The following is a 23834-nucleotide window of genomic DNA, read 5'->3' on the forward strand; positions in this document are numbered from 1 at the left end:
AGACTACCTACCAAATACTAACTCTAGTATTTGAATTTGTTTATGTTGAGAGACCGTCTTTGCCTCCACAGATAAGTCTGAGAAAAAATTGGTGAATAACATTCAACATTGGCGAGTACATGCAACTAGAAACTCTCCCTTAAAATAAGATTAAAAAGTAAATCCTCTAAAATCTCCAAGAGAATGAGAAGGGGATGGAGTTTTTTAAAAGTCCCCAACCTTTGGCCCTTTTAGGCATTTTATGGAGATCAAAAGTTACCCCATGGATTAGGACATGGAGTTTTTTTTTATAAAGTTCCATCTTCATTCTCTCCTTGAATTATGAGATCATGACTTTTTAGATAGGATTAAACCTCCCCCTCTCCCTTGGATCATGGAGTCATGGATTTTAAGGATAGGGTTAAATTCTTGGATTTTCGGATAAGATGGGAGGGGGTTTTGAACGGGTTCATCTTTAGTTCAACCATCTCCTCGCCTAAATCCTTCTCACTCGTTTTGCTAAGACTGCATTGTATAACAAGACTAGCACAATAAAGCCCCAAGAAAAGTCTTATTGTAGTCACCCTATTTTATCACTCAAAGATTCTAAATTAGACACTTTAGTTTAATAGTCTTATTTATAATGTACCACAGTGTTTAATTCTGTATTATTGGAAATATTGTTTAAAAAAGGAAACTCAGTTGTTGATAGTTTGGCAAATCTTGACTTATTTTGATCGTTACACTTGGTTAGATAGCCCGCCTATTAACATTCTCTTGCATGAAGATTCTTACCATTTACATTAGTGCCGATTTGGAATGTTTTATATCTATATTAACCTTTTATCTTCTTCATCTCTTTTGTGCTCATAAAAAAAAAAGTAAAATAACAAAACAAAGGTCTTTGATGTGAATGGAAATGAGCATTACTCCTTAACCATTCATTATTTGTCGCGTGTATCATCGTAATCTTTCAATCATATGATGTCGTTTCGAAAAAGAACTATGTTAAAACTAAAAACACGACATGATAGTTTGCAGCTCACCACAAAAATAATAATGTTTTAGAGTAATAAGTACTTTCAAATTATTTTTATTTTTAAAGTACCTTCAAATTCGTTGGCATGGATAATCTTGTCCTACGTAAAACGAGAGAATGCAGAGTCTCATCTACAACATCATTTGTCCATGTGGCCATGTCTAGGAACTAGTAGTTTCCACCTCATCATTTGAACTATTACAAGGAAGAATCTTGGTTGGTTGGGTAGGGTTGCCCTAGTCAATTATTCTATTTGCTCCAAACATAGAAGCCTTGTTCTCCATTAAATAATAATAAGGTTGTTGTTATAAAACTGAGATCGTGTATCGAATTGACCTAATAAATAACGCCGAAAAAATATATTACCAATTTATCACATGGTTATGTAATAATAATAACATGAAAGGTTACATAAATATGACAATTAATTTTTGGAAAATTATCTATCATTCATTAGTTTTTTCATGGTTTTTTAAAAATACACAAATTGTTTTTACAGCACTCCACCTGAAATTAACATTTTTTTCATTGGTTCACTCTCATTATAATACTGTTATAACTTTGCTGATATCATAAGGGTAAAATTGTCATTTTACAACAACACAGTGGTGGAAATGTGCAAAACAATATAACTTCAAGTGTAGTTCAGCAAAAAAAAATTGTGTATTTTTTAAAAAATAAAAAAAGATGGTCGGTGAATAATTTATCTTTTATATTTGAGGGTAAAAAAGTTATTTATATAATATTCCGTTAATTTTTTTTAACAGTCTCCAAACGGAAGTGGAAAAGTGAAAAAAAATATAACTTTAGGTGAATTTCAGTAAAAAAAAAATTTGTGTATTTTTGAAAAAGTTAGAAAAAAGGGTGGACGGTGGATAATTTCTCTTAATTTTTATTAAATAACTACATAATCAGTGGCATGAAAATATTGTCACATGTTATAGTGCTACGTTATCTACTTGATAAATTTAAAGATAAATTTTGTATTTCAACTTTATTTATAAGTACAATGTGGCTAGTTAAAGAAAAGAGTTGGTCTATTATATTATATAACACCCATATATATTAATACAATGATCTATTTTTTTTGGGTTAATTTTTTAAGTCAACCAATATTTTGAAATTGCTTATCCTATACTAGTTTTTCAAACGTTATTCTAAAAACTTGAAAAATGTAGATAATTCAATAAATAAGGTAAGGTAATAAATGAAGCTCGAGATTTAAACTATATTCATAACAAAGTTAGATATGAAAGTAGTATCACTTAAAAAGAAAATACAATTATCTTGAATAAAAGAATATTTTTCACGTAGAAAAAATTATTTGTATTAAAAAAAAACACAGAAAAAGTAAATTGTATGAATAAACACACAATGAAAACACATAGATCCTGTGTTAAATCAAAAAGTAATATCAAAACAATCAAAACTTAGATATTATATATTATGTATAATTATCTAAAATAATATCTGAGCCAAAGCCAGAGCCAAAGCCAGCTCCGCCCCATATGTATTTGTCAGGCCGGATCAATGTCACTCCCACGCGCTACTCGAGTCGAGTGTTGTTCGGTTCCCATAGACAAACAAATTAGATTACTACATCAGTACATAGTGTCATTGTTAGTTCATTAAATTCTCGGCATGTTTTCGGAAAAAAATAAATAATTTGAAGAGGCATGATTCGTGTCAACTCAATGGTAGGCGCGTAAAAAATGTTATTGTCAAAGCATTCTATTCTATACAAGGGTGCGTGCCTGTATATATATATATATATGGCAAATTCTATCTTACATGCATGTAAGATACATGCCTCTCACATAAATAGTGTATATGTGGGACCCATACACTATTCATGTGAGAGGCATGTATCTTACATGCATGTAAGTTAGGGGATCCCTATATGTATTTTGGTATATTACATAACATACACAATTTATAAGAACCACACAATTATGTAGGTCTCATAATTTATGTGGTTTTTGTGGGTTGTGTATGTTACATTAAATGTAACATAGGGACTCCCTATATATATATATATAAAGTACATAAATATTTAATATATATAGTCCTTGTGTGTCTTTTATTGTCAAAGCTTCCTATGTGTGAAATGCCCCTCTTTCTTTTTATTTTCATTTTTTTCTGAAAGTGTGCTTTTGTCTTTCTATATATAATAAAATCCCAATATATTAATAATATTGACACCATAAAATTTTTATTAATTTATTAAATATTAATATATCGATAAATTAAAAAATATTAATTTTTAAAGGCACTTCATATTTTTGAAAAATATGAACACGTTTACCATAATTATTTACATTGATTTAATATTTATTATGCTTTATTTGAATAGTAATTAGTTGTCTTACATTGCTAGTAATTAATTTTTTTTAGGGTTTTTATTTTTTCTATATTAAAGGTAACGTATGGAGCTTGTCTCGCAGTTGTTACAAAACAACAATAAAATTAGAATTTTGCATTATAAAAAGAGTTAGAGGTGATATTCAATTCTAAATCAATTTCAAGAAGTAGTAATCAACAGTGAAAAAATATTTGATAAAAGTCTCATGACATGTAATGTGAATTTAGTTTTCAAATTAGGTAATTATTAATTTATATAGTAAGTGGGTCCTGTGAGAAAATACAATTTTTTTTAAAAAAATTATTCTCTTATATATTTATCGAATTATTAATTTATCATGTCGGCCTCAAGTCAAGATCGATAAAAACTATTATTTAATTGAGATTATTAATTTATCGAGATTCTACTATATGTGTAAAGATAGATTTCCATATAAATTTAGATTTATGATGTTATTTATCTACTAAAATAAAGTTTTTGGTTGTTATGAATGTTTCAGTACAATTTTGCTATTGTTTATCTAAAGTCAAGTTTAGAAACTTGGCTTCACATAGTCCATTTGAAGCTTTGAAATTCTTCTCCAAAGAAAGATAAAGAGGTCAAGTTCTAAATTAGAGGTAATTTTATTCCCAAAATCACGTGAAAAGACTTGAACCCTTGACCTTAAGGATGAGGCAATGAGATGACAATCACTCGGCTATGGAATAAAAGAGTGGTTGACACAAATTATAATGTTTCCAAGAACAAATTTATAATTAACATAATTAACTTCGCCAGAGACTCCGTTTGTGTAAATTTTTAGGGACTTATTAGTAAGGTATCATGTACATTTTTGTATAAATTTTTTTCTCTACCATGGTGCCTCTATGTTTAATTATTGAATCATTAGGGACTTATTAGTAAGGTATTATTTTATGTACGCACACATATAAAGAAGGTAATTCAGTGGCTAATGTTTTGGTATATTGGTATTGGGATCCCAGTCTTACAATACATTCAAATTCTCTAATTAAACAACAAATTCACGAGTTTGCAAAGTAAACCCAGAAAAAAACGATAAACTGTGTAATTTGTCAGACGAGATACAGGACCAACTTCGAAATCATCATGAAACATAAATAGGTAGTCGAAAAGAGATCTATTGGATAATTCAAAAAATAATTTGATAACTTACTTAAAAAAATACTTTTTGATAGCACAAGGAAGAAAAACTTTTATGAGCCTACTTTCTTATTAAATAAAACTAAAATGAATAAATTATTCAAATAATAATCCAATACTGACTATAAAATGGTCCATGAATATATTTATACGGAATTATAAAATTAAAGATTTTCCAATTATTTTCCATTGCTATATTAGGATTATTTTCAACTGAAGTCCACTGGATGAGTGGAGCGTGTTTCCATTGCGTTGTCTATTCGTTTTCCTTAGCTGGCTTTCCTTGCGGTGACACATCCTCGAACTACCCGGATTCCACCTGGCGCGTGCTCCACGCGACACAAATCAGCGCTTGTTTCACTCTCTGGATCACTTCATTTATTAGTGGGAGAAGCGCAAAACTCCTTACAAATAGGGAACCGGTAATCACCGTTAATACAAAAGCTCGCTCCCGGTCATGCTGGCTGCACTGCGCCCCGTATCCGCCGTCACTCACCCCGTCCGTACAGAACAGTTACCGGTTTCTCACGGTAATAAAATTAAAAATTTAGAAAGATAATAAATAATCAAACATCATTTTACGCATTACCATCACAACAAACAGATAGACGCTAGATAGATACAGAGAGAGAAAGATAGAGAGAGAGAGAGACTAGAGAGGATATTAGTTAAATTATTAAATTATTTAATATTTGTTATGAGAGATTATTAATTGATAAAAGAAAAATATAACTGTGCACTTTTTCTGATGTTCTTAAGACTTTGAGATTGTCTCCGTCCCGTTTCTTTTTCTTTTCTTTTCTATTGTTCCTCGACCGCCTCGAGGGTGTAGAAATAGAGAGAGAGAAAATAAAAAAGAAAATTTTAAAATTAAAGAAACCTAAACGAATTTATTCTCTTTAATTTTTCAAAAAAAATTTCCCGGAAAATCAAATCGAAGTTCTTTCGAATTGAAGATTCCACGATCCCAAAAGGCTAGGGTTTTCGTTTCCCTCACAATTTCTCCGGATTTTTTTTTAACTCAATTCGACCAAGCAGCGCCCATCAGAAATGTTGATCAGAGATGTGCAATTGTGTTGATTTTAGCTCCGATCTCGAAGCTAGGGCCAAGATTATTAGGTTGAAGCAATGGATGTGGATTCGAATATGGTGCCGGAGGCCGATCACGATCCGGCGGTAGAGAAGGAGAATACGTCGGAGGAGTCGATGGAGAGAGAGCAGCTTGCTGACACGGAGCAGCCGAGCGGATCTCCGGCGTCGACAACGTCGCAGTCGCAGCAGCAACCACAACAACATCAGCAACAACAGACGCAGCAGACTCCGGTGGTAGGGCCGAGGTGTGCGCCGACGTATTCGGTGGTGAATGCCGTAATAGAGAAGAAGGAGGATGGTCCGGGCCCTCGCTGCGGCCACACGCTAACTGCAGTGGCTGCTGTTGGAGAGGAGGGGACGCCGGGGTACATTGGGCCCAGGCTGATATTGTTTGGCGGTGCTACAGCGCTTGAAGGCAATTCTGCGGCTTCAGGGACGCCTTCTTCTGCTGGAAGCGCCGGCATTCGTATGCTCTTCTTGATCATTTCATATTTTTTCCGGTTGCTTGTTGGATTTTTTAAGTTCCTTTGCCTAGGTCTTTCTTGGGGAGGTTTGTTGTTGCTTGAAATTATGATCTAATGCGAGGTTGAGTGACTTCAAGTTTTGGAATGCAAGTAATTTGTGACGGAATTTGGATATTTTCTGAAAATTTCTGCTCTTGCTGGTGCCTTTGTTGTCTAAGTTACAAATTGTGAGAAAACTAGATAAATTTAAATGCATATATTACATTGAGTGAGAATTCCTAATTTTTACTGAAACCAGTGCATTAAAATGTCAGTGTTTGAGAACCATGGTAGTCAGTCGCAAGTTTTTGAATTTTTTGGGAAATTGTAATTTCATTGATGCCCATAAAATTAAAGTTATATTTTGATTGGTTGTTGTTTTTTGTTTATCCTTGAACTGTAATTTTTGTTCCTTTTTGGGCATGAGATAGTGCGATTGGCATTAAAATAAGGGAGCTTGGTTGACTTTTGTGCAGCTTCATAGGCATGTTTGGTTGTGATATTATTTTCGGTGTGTTAAACTAAGCTGTGTAGTCATGTAGAAATTTTGTTCTTAATGTGGAACAATGATTTATTTATTTTTTTCATTTTCCAATTAATTGTTTCTTTGGGTGATAAATGGCATGAGAGGAATAATAGTTTTGTTGATTATTGCTGCTTTTCTGTCTTTCATTGTTTTCTTGAATGGAGGATTTGTTGTGTTTCTGAGTGTTAGTATTTCATGCTTTAAGCTCTCATGACGATTTTGTTTACTTGAATAACAGGGCTAGCAGGTGCCACTGCTGATGTGCACTGTTATGATGTTTTAACCAATAAATGGTCTAGGTAAGCATTGGCAAGGGAATTTTTTTTATCTAATTGGTCTCTGGATGTACTAAAACATTGCAATGTTTTTCTTGTGCTGTGATGTTCTTTTGTGCTCTCTGTGTTAACTAAGAGAAAAAAGTATGCTCATAAACAAATTAATTCTTCAGGATTACTCCATTTGGAGAACCACCCACACCGAGGGCTGCGCATGTGGCAACCGCTGTGGGAACCATGGTAGTTATTCAGGTAGCATACAATTGCACTATCTGGTTTGTTTGCTATTTGTATTTCTTTCCCCATTAAGACTAATTATTAAGTTTCTGCTCGACTCTTCCATTTCAACTTAGGGTGGAATTGGTCCAGCTGGTTTGTCTGCTGAGGATCTTCACGTTCTTGATCTAACACAGCAACGGCCGCGATGGCATAGGTTAGACTCTGAAAATCCCAACCACCCCTCCACAACCCCCCTTTTTGGTATCTTTTGCAATATGTTTTATTAAAACGGTTGCTTATCTTTTTGTAGAGTTGTTGTTCAAGGTCCTGGACCTGGGCCACGTTATGGACATGTCATGGCATTGGTAGGGCAAAGGTATCTCATGGCGATTGGTGGGAATGATGGTAAGCCACTTCACGATCTGCTCTCTACATCTTTTGTTCATGATATTGACAGGACCCAAAATGAAAATGAAGAAGTAGAAGAGGAGGGAAATTTTGTGTTGAGATTTGATGGATCTTAAAATTGATATGTGGTTCTTGCTCTCCAGGAAAACGGCCTTTGGCTGATGTATGGGCCCTAGACACGGCTGCCAAGCCTTATGAATGGCGTAAATTGGAACCTGAGGGCGAGGGTCCACCCCCATGCATGTAAATTTCTCTCTTCCTTGCAATGCAGCAATGTGTTATCTTAATGAGTCCATTAACTTATCTTTTCTAAGTGACAATGCGTATACAGTTTTCCTTTCTTCTTATGTGTGCAAAGCTTTAGTTCTATAGCCTTCATGAGCAGTAAGTTCTGATTATTATGTGTAATAGAATCTTTTATTTGCGTTGATGATGGTTAGTTTTGATTATTACATATGACAGACTATTCTATTTGCAATGATGGTGGTTCATGAATTGATTGATTGCATTTTAGTGCATTTTGTCTTTCTTCATTTTTTTTAACCTTATTCAAAATATATTGAGTTGTTCCACATCTCACCCTTTATGTTTGTAGGTATGCAACCGCAAGTGCCCGCTCTGATGGTCTTCTTTTGCTTTGTGGAGGGAGGGATGCAAGCAGTGTGGTGAGCTAGTATTTCCTTATTCTGGGCAGAAGTATTTGGCGTGGTTTCCTTTTATACTTAAGATTGATTTTGAATTATAGCATAAAGAAATTTGCCTTTTAAGTTGGGATTAGGATTAGAGACATTGAGATAAAGTTGGCTGTAAACTTTTTTGGAATTTCTTATTTTTCAGGGAAGATTTTTATTTTCTCAAAAGTCGAGGATCTGAAATTTTAACTTGCACAATAAAATAATGGATCATCTCATAGTTGATTTATTTTATTTTTATTTTAAACATGAGCACTTTATTGGTAATTACGTGTAGAAAAATTGGCAAGTATAGAGAGTTCGACCATTGGAAGATAAACTTGGCATGCATTTTGTGGGTACTTTTGGAATTTTTGACTTCTTTAATAGTATATATTTAAGTATGTTCAATAAATTCTTTTTTTTTAATAACTTGTGCTACTTAGAATTAAAAAAACTAGTTTTTCAGTTTTTTTTTTTTTTCTAAAAGCTGGAGCGGGACCGGTGAGGGTCTGCTTCAGTATCTGTGGTTCTTGATGCCCAAAACTTTTGATGGGAATGGGAATGGGAATGGAGGGATGGTGTAACTGCATAATTTGATGGCGGATGGTTTAACTGCCTTTGGTAAGCTGGTTTATCAAATACCCACCAGTCAGATTGGACATTTTTTTTTCTAAATACACTAATCCCTTGGTAAATTGGTGAATTGAAAAATTGAAGGAACAATTTGTATGTGTTCTGAGTGAGGTGGGATTACGTTTTGATATTTGTTCTGGTTTGGATGACTTTCTTATGTTAAGTAGTTCATTTTGGCTTGTCAGTGCTTCTAATAACTATTCCCTCCCTCTTGCTCATGATTTTGTTTTCTGTTACTTCAGGAAAATAACACACTTTTCTTTTGCTGAGAGTTGATTGGGATTGTACCTTTGCATGGCCATATTACTTTTTCAATGCATTGAGGAAGGAGAAACCAATCTTTTTTCTGGATGAAATCGTCTTTCCTAGGAGAATAACTTTTTAACTGGAGTAGGATATCATTGTTGCAAACTCATGCTATTTGTTTTGGAATTTGCTTTCTTTGCTATACCACTTTCTCTTCATAATAAGGTCTCTTATTTCTATTCGTTAAATTGAGTGGAACAAGTATTATAATTTGTTAGGAAAAACTGTCAGATTACTCCTGACATTGTATGGAACCTGTGTCCATTGCTTCTAAGATTGTTTGTTAATTGTGTTAGAACGGTAGATAAGAGTTGTTTTGTGAAATATAATAGGAGAACGGTAGATAAGAGTTGTTTTGTGAAATATAATAGGACAACTACATATGTAAATAAACAAATTCATTCTTGACATCCCAGTATCCCATGTAAATGTAAGTTAGAACATGTCCTACTCTTGATAGAAGTGTGTTTATTGAAATTTTATACTTTTTCTATTTCACATTGTTGCATACATTTCCGAGAATTATCGCTTTCTTGTAGTCCATGCAGTCTGACAAGAACATTACAAATTTCAAGCTCTCCTCTGTCAAGATTGCTGAAATTTTTGTTCCTCATTTATGTAGTGTTTATTGTTGCAATGCATGTGCTATTGATGTAATATTTTGTTGTTTGTTCTGGCTCCTCTGGTTTTTGCAGCCTTTGGCAAGTGCATATGGACTTGCCAAACACAGGGATGGTCGTTGGGAATGGGCTATAGCTCCTGGTGTCTCACCGTCTCCAAGATATCAACATGCAGCTGTGGGTTTTGGTTTTTCTTTTTTCTTTTTCTTTGTGTTTGTACCTTAAAATTTTTATTGCATTCATTCTAGTTGTCTCTTTTGTTCTCAAAAGCTCAACTGCTTTCGCTTACAATGTTTCTAGGTCTTTGTTAATGCACGACTACATGTGTCTGGAGGAGCTCTTGGAGGTGGACGCATGGTAGAAGATTCATCTAGTGTTGCAGGTACTTGATCTTGGTGCTTGAAATTTTGGACTTTTTGTTCGTTGATGAGCTGTGAATAGGACTTTCTGTTTTGTGGTATGCTATAATAGTTTCACTATTGTAGGTTGATTTCTTGAGTCACTGGGAATTCAAGAAATTGCTGGGGTTCTTTATGTGATATATCTCCTCGTCTCTGTAAACTGATGTATATAGCCATATATTATTATACATACATGAAATATAGCTCAAACATGTATTTATGTATTTGTGTTATTATATCCTGCATCTAGATGTTATTTATATTACTGAATTTTGGAATATGTAGATGTAGCTGCTTATCAGGTACTGACTTTTGGAGTTTTGGGCTTATAAATAGTTTTCTCAGCTGTGTATGTTTGAAGTAACAGTTGGGTGAGAAGAATTAGATGGTTTGGTGCTGTTATGGTATTTCTAGAAAGTACCAGCCTATAGGCATGTTACCTTTGTATTTTTTATACTACTTAAGATTAGGATCTGTCATTGATGGTGTGAAGGGCATGGCTGTATAGTTAGACCTTTTAGGTGTGAAATTGGAGTATGGTGATGGTGTTAGTAGGGAGGTGGGGAACAAAGACATTAATGTTAAAGATCATGGAAGAGTGATAAGGTTTCTTAAGGGAAAGAATGATCACCCAAGGAAAAGTTGGAAATAAATTTAGTCTTCACACCACGCTTATTTTTGGTGTCATTCCAGAGGTAAGGGTTGCATCACAAATCCTTACTAAGTATACTTTATTGAGAAGTTTCTTGTAGGGCTTGTTTTCATTTACTGAAAGGGCTCGCATGCATGTATATTAATTTTGCAGAATTTTGAGCAATTCTACTCTTTAACTGTATGATGTATCAACATAATTGTTGAGTGCTTCTGCTGGGAAGTGGTTATGAGTGTGATACATTTAAGCATTCAATAAGTTTAATCTCCAAAAAATTCACTGATAACGATTTGGCCTCATCTTCTATGAGCTCTTAACAAATTGGGAGAGAGTTACTGATTTCTTTGCAAAGTGGCTTTGGAGCTCAAAGCTTGGACAACAACTAGTCTAGGTGTTAAACCCTTTCTTTCTTGTCAACAATCATGTGATGGTTCTAGATGTACCACTCTTTTTTCTTTCCCCTCTCCCTTTGTGCACTAATCACATTGGTGCGATTATTGTGTCATTGGCTTGAGCAAATGGCTGCTATTTGCAATTCTCGCTCTCATTCTCTAATTGTGCCTTGTTTAACATGCTGCTATTAGGATAACATGGACTTCTCTTTCCATTTAGGGAGAAGATATTGATATCATTCTTTTTATTCTTTATTATTTAACTTTGAAGCTGGTGTTATTTAAACTGTTTTAGCTTTATTTCTACTCTCACTGGTATGTTTGTCTGAAATCGATGACAGTTACGCTTAAAGACAAGAGACATACTAACGCACTAGAAATTCTGGAATTATTATTTTTGCTGAGATGATATTAATTCCATTATGTTTTTCATGCTGATTAATGTATGTTTCATGAGATGCTCCACCTGCAGAAATCTTACTGGTCTTTCATTTCCTTCTGTTTTTAGTGTTGGATACTGCAGCAGGAGTTTGGTGTGATACAAAGTCTGTTGTCACTAGTCCTAGGACTGGCAGATACAGTGCTGATGCAGCCGGTGGAGATGCTGCAGTTGAGCTGACAAGGCGTTGCAGGCATGCAGCTGCAGCAGTTGGCGACTTAATATTTATATATGGTGGCTTACGTGGTGGTAAGATTACATTCAACTTTATAATTTTAATTAGTTTTTTCAGTTTTTCCTGTATCTCCTAGAAAGCCATTAATTAAAGAATATTTGTCGTTGTTGTTCATTGCTGTGATAAAGAAGCGTATCACCTGTTTAGACTTTAGAAACATCTCCTGTCATACAGTCCGGTATTGCCAACAGACTTCTGGGTGGAAACTGATGTATTCTGGTTTCCTGATCCTGAGTCTGCCATTTTTTTTTTCCTTGTGGTTGACATATATATGATGCTGAAACATTGACTTAATAAATCTTCAAGTTGTATGTTTATTATACTATTTGGATTGAATTAGTCAAAGAGGGGATGTGTTGGCAAGGGAGAAATAGTCACTTTTCAGAAATTTGGAAGAATCCCTCGATATCAAGTGAGTTTTGTGTCAATTTGAAGAATCTGGCTATGGACATTGATTGATAACAAACTATAGCTGGATTTAGGTTGATGATCAATAGACAATGACTTCAGATTGGAAATGTTTAGATGACACGCTACTAGGGTTGGCAGGAATATATTTGACTTGTTATCTCCAGTTTAAGATTAAGATTTTCATGGGTTGGTGTATTGAATCAATACATGCTGTTGTCCCTCGAGGTTTGACTCTGTTAAAAAAAATCTAGACTTGGGGTTAATTTTTGGGTACTTGGAAAGCAAGGAAAGACTTGATAGCAAATGACTTAATTTCACAAAAAGTTTTCCCTCTACAAGGCCAATACACTTACCTAAATGATAAGAACTGGAACTGACATTTTCTTGCTCTTGCAATGCTAGAATGTTATTTGCTGATTTTCCTTCTTCCTACCCACACCCCCACTGCAGTGCTGCCATGCCCCCAACCCGAAATTTCCAAGCATTCATCTTGGATTTAGCAAGCATGCAAATTGCAGTCAGTCTTAGAAGCTAACAGTTGGCCACATAATGGCGCATAGTATTATCGTTGATGGAATGGCATAGTAATTTATTTTTCTTCTGCTGTAGGGGTGTTGCTTGATGATCTCCTTGTTGCTGAAGATTTGGCTGCTGCCGAAACAACAACTGCAGCTTCACATGCAGCTGCAGCAGCGGCAGCTTCAAATGTGCAGTCTAGGTTACCTGGAAGGTATGGATTTGTTGATGAAAGAACAAGGCAAACAATACCTGAAGCAGCTCCCGATGGTTCGGTTGTACTGGGAAATCCAGTTGCTCCGCCAATTAATGGTGATATGTATACTGATATCAGCACTGAAAATGCCATGCTCCAAGGAACCAGGTGACATGTTTTAGTTTCTGTAGCTGTCATGACTGCAATGCATTGTAGGCGTTGCTCTTTGAAACGTTTCTCATTTGAATTACTGTGCAGGAGATTGACCAAGGGTGTCGAGTCTTTGGTTCAAGCATCAGCTGCAGAAGCTGAGGCTATCAGTGCAACATTAGCTGCTGTCAAGGCACGGCAAGTTAATGGAGAAGTTGAACTACCTGACCGGGATCGCGGGGCAGAGGCTACCCCTAGTGGGAAACAGATGATTAAACCTGATTCTGCTGGTTCCAATAGCATTGCACCAGCTGGAGTGCGGCTGCATCACAGAGCTGTCAGTATAAGATTTTGACCAGCATGTTATTACCATCACAGTTTTGTCATCAAGATGACTAATTACTTGCAACTTCATGTCTGACATGATCTTATACTTTTTCAGGTGGTTGTAGCTGCAGAGACGGGTGGGGCTTTAGGTGGCATGGTCCGACAGCTTTCCATTGACCAGTTTGAAAATGAAGGCAGGAGGGTCAGCTATGGCACTCCTGAGAGTGCAACTGCTGCAAGGAAGCTATTAGATCGCCAGATGTCCATTAATAGTGTTCCAAAAAAGGTAAACATAGTTTTTAAAACTTGACACTGAACTCCTTTTGACCAAGTCAATGGCTTTGGAGAGCACATAATTTTTTATTTGTTTATTCGTATTGAAAGAGTTGAATGGCTCATTTATCTATTGATGTCAATTGGTCATGTCATCTTGTGTATTTATTTAAAAGCCACTCACTTGTCTTTAATCATGATCTCCTTTATGATCTTTCCACTGGAATTTTGTTAATGATTTGAATTTCAAAGAGAAAGGTCCAGCTTTTTCAGGTTATTTAACTCATCAAATCTGGCCTCAACTGAGGTTTAGTTGTGAATATACGTTAGTTTTGGTGGGTAGTAAGACCATTTGTGGAAGATAAAAGTTTTGTAGTCAATGAAGACTGCAATTGATGTCTGTTTAAGCAACAGCAGTGGCTGTCTAAGTTTCTGTCATGTGAAACCTGACAAATGGAGCTTGATGCCCATTGCAAGAGGTGTTATTTATTTCCCTTGTAAATTTGAGACACTTGTATTAGTCTCTTTAATTCCTTTAAAATCATTAAATATCATGGTTTTGGGAACGTTAGGATGCTTCTCGTGTGATGTTCAATGGCTGAATGATGAAGTGTGATTGTGCTCGTTAATACGATTTGGGACCCAAAACTATGATGCATAATTCCTTTTTCTTAACAGTTTTATTCCTTATCATTTGTAGAACATTCTTGTAAATAGTACCTCTAGATTTTGTTTTATATCATTAAGTTCCTTTAGTGGTCTAGGTTAGTGCCTCCACTAGAAATTTGTTTTATAGCATTTCTAGATGTTAAATTCATCTACCTTCAGAGGTTGTGACAGAAGATAGCTTTGTGTTTGCTAAGTCTTCAGATCTTCTAATGTACTAAAAATAATGTCCAACATTGCTTTGTTGCATTACAATTCTCTACTTGCATGAGATGTGAGCTTCGAAAGTTTCATTCTGTACTTAAAGATGACAAGATGTGTTTTATTCCATGGTTCTTTTTGTTGGACAGCAAGAAATATTTGCATAAGATGTGAGCTTGGGAAGTTTGTGGCTCTATTCTCACAGCAATGGGGATGTATATTCTCCGGGTACCATGAATTATGCTGTGTCTGAGATAGGAATTGACCCAACTAGAGATTTCCTTATAATATATTTGGTTGACAAATATGGTTGCTCAAACTCAAAATTGTTTTCCTTGTCAGATTCTATTTTTCTTCAATTATCTGATATTTTAGACACTTGATGTTAGAAGAGACAAAGTATTGTTAAATGGTGTACAACTATACAAATATCTTTTGTTAACTTGGGTAACTAGTAGTGCCTCTGCTTGCATGGATCTCTGTTTTGCATAATACATTCAGTAAGATTTTTCCCTTTTTTTTTTATCTCCCAGGTGATAGCACATCTTTTGAAGCCTCGAGGCTGGAAGCCTCCGGTCCGCCGACAATTTTTCTTAGACTGCAATGAAATAGCAGACCTTTGTGACAGTGCTGAGAGAATATTTTCTAGCGAACCAAGTGTCTTACAGCTTAAGGCTCCTATCAAGATATTTGGTGATCTGCATGGGCAATTTGGGGATCTTATGCGCCTTTTTGATGAGTATGGTTCACCTTCAACTGCTGGAGACATTGCGTAAGTATTTTTGTTATTTTTTTAGTTGCTTATTACATACTATTTGGTATGGTTCCTCATTTAAAAAGTATTAACCTTTATTTTTTTCTGCCTAAATTAACCCTCACATGTGAGCTACTGATTCTGCATGTTTCTTGTATTATGTGCATGTTATTAGTTCACTGTTGGACATTTTTACGATGCTACTTTTGTATGAATGAATGCCAGGTACATCGACTATCTATTCTTAGGAGATTATGTTGATCGGGGTCAACACAGCCTAGAGACAATCACACTTCTGCTTGCCTTGAAGGTTTTTTTTTTTTTTTTTATTAATAAATATGGTTTGCAAAATCATTAATCTTTCTGATGTTCGATTTGTCTTGGAGATTCATGCGTGTTATGTCAATGTTGCAGGTTGAATATCCAAACAATGTTCATTTGATTCGTGGGAACCATGAAGCTGCAGATATTAATGCCCTTTTTGGCTTCCGGATTGAGTGCATTGAGCGTATGGTATTGCATTTTTGTATTTCAAAGATGTCTCTTCACTTTTTTATCAACTGGTGAGGTACTGAACTAATGGCTTGCGCAACAGGGTGAGAGAGATGGAATTTGGGCATGGCATAGGATAAACCGTTTGTTCAATTGGCTTCCCTTGGCAGCTCTAATTGAAAAGAAAATCATCTGTATGCATGGTGGTATTGGTCGGTCAATAAATCACGTTGAACAGATTGAGAATCTTCAGCGTCCAATTACCATGGAAGCAGGCTCCATTGTGCTTATGGATTTATTATGGTCAGTGCATGTCTATTCCTTTTCATTTTCACTAATGTTCAGGTTTTATGTTTCATTTTGAATGATGCTTAACTATGCATTCTATTAGGTCCGATCCAACAGAAAATGATAGTGTCGAAGGATTACGACCAAATGCCAGAGGTCCGGGCTTGGTTACTTTCGGGGTGAGTGCTTTTTTAGTTTCTATTTTCATTTTATCATATTACATTTCAAGTTGAAACTAGTATATATATGCACAAGTACTATAGGCTGCTAAAATCTGTTCACAGTTGTAGTACCACTCTTGTTTCAGTTGTTACATCAAGGGTTTGCAATGCGCTATTTTATTTGTCAAAGAAAATTTGGCACCTTGTATTTTCTGCTTGGTTTTGTTTATTATGCTCATTTAAGAAAATTCGCTACTGCAGCCTGATCGAGTTATGGAATTTTGCAACAACAATGATCTTCAGTTGATTGTACGTGCACATGAATGTGTAATGGATGGCTTTGAGCGTTTTGCCCAGGGACATTTAATTACACTTTTCTCGGCTACCAATTACTGTGGTACAATGCCTGGCCTTATAAATTATTTATGTTGTATCGGAGCAACACAGATGCTGAGCCTTTTAAAATTTGTTTATTGCTTCTTCTACAGGTACAGCAAATAATGCGGGAGCAATCTTAGTTTTGGGTAGAGATCTTGTGGTGGTTCCAAAACTTATTCATCCTTTACCACCGGCAATTTCGTCACCAGAAACATCACCCGAACGCCATATAGAAGATACTTGGATGCAGGTGCTACTGCCTTTCAGAACATATCTTGTGGTGTGAGATTTTTCCTTTTAATTTATTTTACAAAGGTTCTCAGTACTAATTTGTTTATTGGTTTCAATGAGATCAGGAGCTAAATGCTAACAGACCTCCGACACCTACTCGAGGCCGTCCTCAAAATGATCGCGTTGCTTTTATGTAGTCATCTGTCTCCGTACAATTGCTTCCATATATTCATTCCAGGCTCATGCTACCACCTGGTGTTTCTGGTGTTCTGTATAGAGCATGATGCCATATACGGGAATTCTTGAACATGCATGCTATATCTGTTACGCATGACATTTGAAGGCTTTCTGAAATTTTGGTTTTCGCCCCACATGGTAGGCCTTGAAATGACAAACGTAACTTTCGAGAACCAGACTGCAGGCAGAGGAAAGGATTTGTTTGGTTGATGCACAACAAAATTGCAGTTTGTAACATCCGCCTCTTGTAAATTGAGCCACATGCAGCAGGTAGATTGTCAGTCATTGGTTGTTTCTTCTTCTGATGGGTTGGTAGTGCTGGGTATTTTTCTCATTAGATATTTTTTTTATATATTTTTTATCCCTCGTCTTAGGTTAATATATTCCTTTTTCTTTTAACTTCATGAGGACGCGAGGTCCTTGTATGTTATGGTGAGATATATATAAAATCTTTGTGGGGCATCCTTGTATCATAGAGGTGTTGCTTCGTGTAGTTGTCAATTCTGCTTTGTACAATGTAACAATCGTGTGAAGATAAGAAAATATTTTGGTCTTTGATATATTATTTTGGAAGTTTTGATCATAGTGTCCTTGTTTCCTGGATTTAAAGTTCAGAACGTTCAATCAATTTGGTTTTGGAAATTTTGCTGTTTTCTAATTAATGTTGAAGAATGATATGAACAATTCAAATGTTGAAAGGTGAATAAGCTTAACGCTCTTCGCATGGGTGAAAAAACTGGAAGACAGTGTATTCGCTTATCCAGCCCCAAGATATTTTTTATTCAATAGATATGGCACCTGGCAAGCTGGTGGCCCTTTGGCCTCTGTATTTGCCCGTACGGGCTGTTTATGAACGATGAAAAAAGCTAGTAATTAGTATGCATCCATGTAATGAACTATAAAACCTCATGTAACTCAATAATATGCATTATACACTCTTCTTCAATCATCCTCCCTAATTAAGATCAGAAATCCCAAACAGGGATTAAGTCAATACTAAATAGCTGTTCCGGCTTGCTTTACGAGGCAAATGGCAACTGTTAAAGAGGCTCTTTTCCGCCACAATAATTTGCCTTCATACACACAAGGGCACAAAATCATACAATTCTGGGGTAAATCCAGAGTCATCTCCACCTCCGAAGATGCCATGGGTAGTTGCCAATCACAGTCCTCAGCACTAAATCGGTTAACCTCGCTTTACAGGCCTCTGAACATAAGATTTGTTGGGATCCTCAGTTTTAAGCTTTGGAGGTCGAATTTCTCCTTTCTTACCCTGCATAAACAAAAATAAGAAAATTAGGCTTCCAAGAAATCCTGGCTTTCATGACAAGATCTCAGTTGTTTTATCCAAAAGAGCAGAACTAGTATATTATCTCACCTTCTTTCCCGTCTTCATGAAATCTCTCCAACTTGAAACCTGAAAGATAAAATGTCAAGGAATCAATACCAAACAATTCAAATTGATCCAAAGAAAAGATAATATGTGGAACTTTGTTATCCACATTATGCTCCCTCACAAATGGGGAGCAGCAAAAAAGTTAAGGGACAACAAATGCATGGCATGGCATACCCGCTGTTCTCTTGTTCCTTCCCATTGCTCCTCATGCTCACGCTTTCTTTTCCACATTTCTTTTTGTTCTTCTTCATCCTTCTTCAATCTACCTTCCTCTTCTGATATCTACTTGAGAAAAAAGAAAAAAAAAAGACAAAATTAATGTATAGCTTTACGATAGAGGCTAAAGAAAACAAGAAATATTATGAGCTTCTATTTTACCCTCATCTGCATTTTCCTCCTTCGCCATTCTTGTTGTGTTAATATTTCTCTAACCTTCAATTTCAGTTCCTGCTGAAACTCCTCTGACTGTTCATATTGTTGTTCATACTTCCCCTAGGTTATTAAACAACATAAGTCAATAGGTATCCAAAAAAGTACAAACAATTTAATCAGGAAAAAAAGACAATATTAGTATCGATTCGCCAACAAGCAAGACATAAAATTGAAAGCAACCAAATTGAGTTGCCAGAACAACAATCATTTCTAAAGCCACGATCCAGAGTTTTCACAACGTTGGGATATTGGAATAAGGTAGAGATCATTTGATTACTGAAACGCATTGTTGCCCCCTGTATTTCTCATATTTCATTGAAAACTTCGAACCTACCAGTCCATCACTCGATAGGTACTACTTAGTATAAGAGCTTTGCCCAAAATAAAACTAACAGAAGAAACTTAACTAGGATAGCGTTACTCAATTTTCCTGATTTTTGAACCAGTGTAAATAGATTTGCACGGTAAAACAGGCAACTTTTAATTGAGCTACATTGACTTTCAGTACACCTGTTTAAACCCACATATAATGATTTCATTTTTGGATCAGGACAAGAAACCTCTGAAGGTCAAAAAAGTAGTGGAAGCCCCATCGCCCTTTTGGTAATAAAAAGAATTTAAACCCACCCAGGTAATGAAGTCATCATACCACACCATTTACTCCTTACACAGTTCAAAAACAGCAAATACCCTAGAATGTGTGGAAGCTCCCAGCCATTTGAACTTACCTGGTATAATGCAACCCTCAACCTTGACAAACATTAAGAAAATATTGCCAACCTTCATCTGGAAATTCTTTTAACTAAATCTAGATATCCAACTTCAAAAGGAGTTCATTCAGCTATACTAATCTAGAATAACTGAAAAGCATATATGTAAACAAAATATATGGAGGACACTAGCAAAAGTTAAGCCTCTTATACCTCATCAACTAATGATTTTATTTTCGAAGCTGCATCTTTCTTCAACTGCTTCTTTCTTTTGGCTCTAAGTTCACCTGCAGTTCACACAAATTAGGTACAAGTACTTTTCTGAATAATATAAATAGCATGGGGAAAAGAAAATAATTTAAAACAAAATGTTGTGATTCCTATTCTTAAACAGGAATAAATCAAAATGGGATTTAGGGATTATGCCAAAATCAGAATTTCAAAATAAGACAGTACAAAATAAGGCCATGCAAATGGAAAATTTAGCAGTAAATTTGCAACATGAAAGAATAAAAAATGAATCTACAAGCAGAATGCACCATCACTAACCTGTAAAAATGATAAGAATAGTTTATTAGAACTTGTAGTTACCTTTTGCTGCATGGACCTGGGTTAGAATATAGTCCCTTTCTTGTTCATCTGATAATAGTTGCTGGGCTTTTGCCAATGCTGGTCACAAGTCAACAACATTATGTCGGTGAACAACTCAAATCATAAACTTGCATAAAAAGATAATCCTAACTGAATCTTATCCATTGCCTTGATCAACTACATAATTAGCTTCAATATTCCTCTATTGTTCTACAGACATGAATTAATCCATGCCTCACTTAATAAACAACATTCATTCAGTACAAGATCACAATATTCTACATGGTTTCAACATTAAATGCAACCATAGAAGTGATAGCATAAAAACTTCAAGCATGTTCAGTTACTGATAAACTAAGATACAAGTCAGCTGCTGTAATATTTAAAATATACACCTGCACCCAAGGAAACATTTAATTTCCTCCCCGATACCTAGGAGCTGGTAAACTGATGCTATACAAACAAATTAATAGGTGCAATTTCAATATGCACAGTTATGAGAGTGTGAAGGCCGATGTTTCGAATAGAGAATGGGCATGAAAAAGTAATCACACATAAAAAGTCATAAATATTCAAACAAACAAAAATCCAACACTAAGCTAAGGTGAATGAGTGATTGCCGCACACACCAGAGTTTAAAATGAAAGCTGGATCATCTTGTAAGTTATAGGAAATGTAACAGAGGAAAAGGACAAAATGCATTCTATACCCACACAGACAAATAAGTTTACACTAGAGTGAAGATAAATGTAAGTTCATGAAGGGTAAAATAGAAGATAAAAAGTCCGTGAAATTTCAGCACTCATGAAGAAATCTACCAGTAACATCCCTACTCCGAGGATTTTTTTACTGTCAAATGTGCAGTTTACTACTTCAACAGATAGTATTTGCACCCCTTCAAAATTCCTTTTTTCTAACTCCAGACAGACCATGGCATCAGAAAAAATGGTATATCATTGACTACATAATTCTGTCCTTCAAATTTCCATAAGTAGCATGATCAGCCATACCAAAGTTCTCACAAATTGCCCCAAAAAGGTCCAAATTCAGAAACCATAAAAGAAACTCCGGCAGTTAAACAAGAAGAAAAATCACAAAAGAAGCACCGAACTGAGAGCTTAGAAGTATTAAAAATGAATGTTCCAATTATCCAAGTCTTAAATCAAATTGTCTGAACTTTTCATTTCATTGATCCAAAATCTAGACCTGGAGTCTTTCATAACAACATTGATAATAGCAAACACTCTCACTCTAACGCAGTGCAAATTCTTTAGTACCTAATCTTAAAGGTTTCCACACAATGGCACTCCACTACCTCCCAAGAATATGCTAACATCTTGTGTCCTTGCTATAAATACATCTTCCCAGAAGTGAAAACAATAATAATAGAGTTTGTCATTTGTCACAAGGGAAATCATACTAAACAAGCCCTGCATAGTCAACACTTGTCGTCTTCGGAGGAATTCATTCCAAGCATGGTTCTCAACTCAAGCAGAGTTACAGGATAATCTGATTGAAACAAGGAACACCTTCACATTACAAGCCTAAGATTGATGATGGCAGCAGCTATCAATAATACGTGATATAACTTCAAAGAAAAAGTACTATGTTAGTTTCTCGAAAATCTTTCATCGTATACCATAAATTCCCAACAAACACTATTCTCTCTCTCCAACTTATCTCAGAGCATCCTCCTAATGTCACTGCCTAGCCTATAACACATACTCCAGCTCTTCAAGTAACAAAAAACAATCAGGGGGAAAAAAAAAAGGCGTGTACAGCACCAAACGTGCTACCTCATTTGTGGTCTCACAAACTAAACTTTTAAACATTTAGCAGTGCTCCCACATAATTAAAAGTTAAATGATAAGCAAGATATCACATTCTCTTATCAGCAGTAAAGATAATAAGCATAGACCTATTTACCTCCAAAAGCTTCCTTTGCTTGTGGATGCTTGCACTTATCAGGGTGAACCAGCAAGGATAGCTACAAGCATTACACATTAAAACATGTAAAAACAGCTGCAATTATCGATATCAATCAATTCTAAAATCATTTATATCTAAGCAACGAAGAAGAAAAATCTACCTTGCGATACTGCTTTTTTATATCATCTGGAGTTACATCAAATGGTAGGTTTAGATACTCAAATGGATTAAGCTTGAAGCACGAAAGAATCCTGTATTTATCATCACGCCATTAAAACTTCAAAAGATATTGGATGATATTATAAAGCTATATATATATATATAGACACACACGTGAAAAAACCCTAATTGCGACATAACCAGAGAACTGGTAACCTAAAAATATCGTTAAAATGAATCTCTTAAAATTTAGATTCAGAAATTAAACGAAACAAAGAGATGATACAAAATTTCGCGACAAATTAACCTAAGCACTTCGTTATCTCTTTCAACTTCACTGACTTCGGCAAAGAAGCTCTTGAGAAGCAAATCATCATCGGCTGCTGTTGATGCTGACGTGTCTCCCATCGCTGCGGTTTAGCTTGATACAATTAGAAAGAGCTCGCGCTTTCTTTATCTGTGGCTCTGTCTTGGCTGTGATTTTCTCGTAGTAGGAGCTTTGCCACGAAATTAACAGACACCTAACTGAAGGGACGGTTCATTTTGTGATTTGGTTCGGCCTAAACAGCGTATCCGACTCGATTTGGTTGGACCGGCTCAGTTTTGTAAATCTAGAATTCGGCTTAGTTTTATAATTTGGATTTTGGGCGAGAGGCCCAAACTAAAACCAAATTAAATCAGTAGGGCTAGTTTTGTTTGAACTTTGAAGCAAAAAGTGTTTTGGTTTGGATTGGACTAGGGTGTAAATTTTCTAAATACACAGTATGAGCCATTTGGAGCCCATTATCTAAATAATGAACGCGCCAAATTGAAATGGAATAGCATTTACCAACAAATAAGAATGGCAAAAAAGCCCGGGTCGGCCCATTCCCATGAATTTTGGGCCAATCTTCATATATGAGGGTTTCGATAAAAGATTTGAAAAAAAGTTCGGGTCCAGTCTAAGTCTTTTATTTTTTAAAAAAAATTTATAAATTAGAATAATAAATTTAAATTTAAAAAATAGTGAAAAAAAATAAGGTTAAATTCTTAATTATTATCAATAATGAATCAAAAATTATAATTATAATATTAAATTATCTTTTAAGTGTTAATTAGTTAAGAGAGTGCTTAAATTAGAGAATTCAGTATTAAAAAATTTAATTTATAAACTTTTATTTATTTTATTTTATTTATTTATTATTTTATTTTGAGATATTTATTTTTTCTTAATTCATTATTGATTATAGCAACTTAATTATTATTAACTTATTTCAAGCCGACAACTTTTAAAAAAATTTGAAAAAATAAGTCAAAGTTCAAGCTTGACCCAAGACTGGCCCAACCCGTAGTAGACCCAGCCTAAGCCTTTAATTTGCCAACCCTACCAACAAATATGATGACAGATTTATTTTTTGGCTCAAAAGAGTGTGTTTGGCAA

The 23834-nt window shown here is 35.2% G+C and overlaps 2 protein-coding genes across 2 annotated transcripts; one reads left to right on the plus strand and one right to left on the minus strand.

The window, feature by feature from the left end:
• The first annotated feature begins 5201 nt into the window (after positions 1-5201).
• Positions 5202-17780, plus strand: LOC102631408 (serine/threonine-protein phosphatase BSL3). The gene is made up of 21 exons (XM_006487797.4): positions 5202-6099; positions 6901-6961; positions 7111-7189; positions 7291-7370; positions 7467-7561; positions 7708-7807; positions 8160-8229; positions 9873-9974; positions 10098-10179; positions 11751-11930; positions 12937-13207; positions 13298-13526; positions 13632-13802; positions 15190-15428; positions 15636-15720; positions 15825-15923; positions 16006-16205; positions 16294-16369; positions 16613-16748; positions 16840-16979; positions 17086-17780. Exons 1-21 carry the CDS (start codon positions 5670-5672, stop codon positions 17155-17157), a joined length of 2997 nt encoding a protein of 998 aa, XP_006487860.1. The 5' UTR covers positions 5202-5669; the 3' UTR covers positions 17158-17780.
• Positions 17781-18086: 306 nt separating this feature from the next.
• Positions 18087-22926, minus strand: LOC102606806 (uncharacterized). Its single transcript, XM_025102206.2, has 9 exons — positions 22722-22926; positions 22416-22506; positions 22253-22313; positions 20327-20404; positions 19949-20022; positions 18972-19085; positions 18768-18875; positions 18576-18614; positions 18087-18470 (listed from the first exon to the last, which is right to left on the minus strand). The coding sequence occupies exons 1-9, from the start codon at positions 22820-22822 to the stop codon at positions 18384-18386; spliced, it is 753 nt and encodes a 250-aa protein (XP_024957974.1). The 5' UTR covers positions 22823-22926; the 3' UTR covers positions 18087-18383.
• Positions 22927-23834: the final 908 nt, after the last annotated feature.

This window comes from Citrus sinensis, chromosome 8 (genome assembly GCF_022201045.2).
Source record: "Citrus sinensis cultivar Valencia sweet orange chromosome 8, DVS_A1.0, whole genome shotgun sequence".
In the NCBI taxonomy this organism is placed as follows: domain Eukaryota; kingdom Viridiplantae; phylum Streptophyta; class Magnoliopsida; order Sapindales; family Rutaceae; genus Citrus; species Citrus sinensis.

Excerpts from the sequence above, each read along its gene's own strand:
- LOC102631408 (XM_006487797.4), top strand. The coding sequence starts at position 5,670 with ATGGATGTGGATTCGAATATGGTGCCGGAGGCCGATCACGATCCGGCG. Across the intron at positions 10,180-11,750 it reads AGATTCATCTAGTGTTGCAG|TGTTGGATACTGCAGCAGGA; the intron begins GTACTTGATCTT and ends TTCTGTTTTTAG. Across the intron at positions 16,749-16,839 it reads CTCGGCTACCAATTACTGTG|GTACAGCAAATAATGCGGGA; the intron begins GTACAATGCCTG and ends CTTCTTCTACAG.
- LOC102606806 (XM_025102206.2), bottom strand. The coding sequence starts at position 22,822 with ATGGGAGACACGTCAGCATCAACAGCAGCCGATGATGATTTGCTTCTC. Across the intron at positions 22,507-22,721 it reads AGAGATAACGAAGTGCTTAG|GATTCTTTCGTGCTTCAAGC; the intron begins GTTAATTTGTCG and ends TGATAAATACAG. Across the intron at positions 18,876-18,971 it reads GGAGGAAAATGCAGATGAGG|ATATCAGAAGAGGAAGGTAG; the intron begins GTAAAATAGAAG and ends TTTCTCAAGTAG.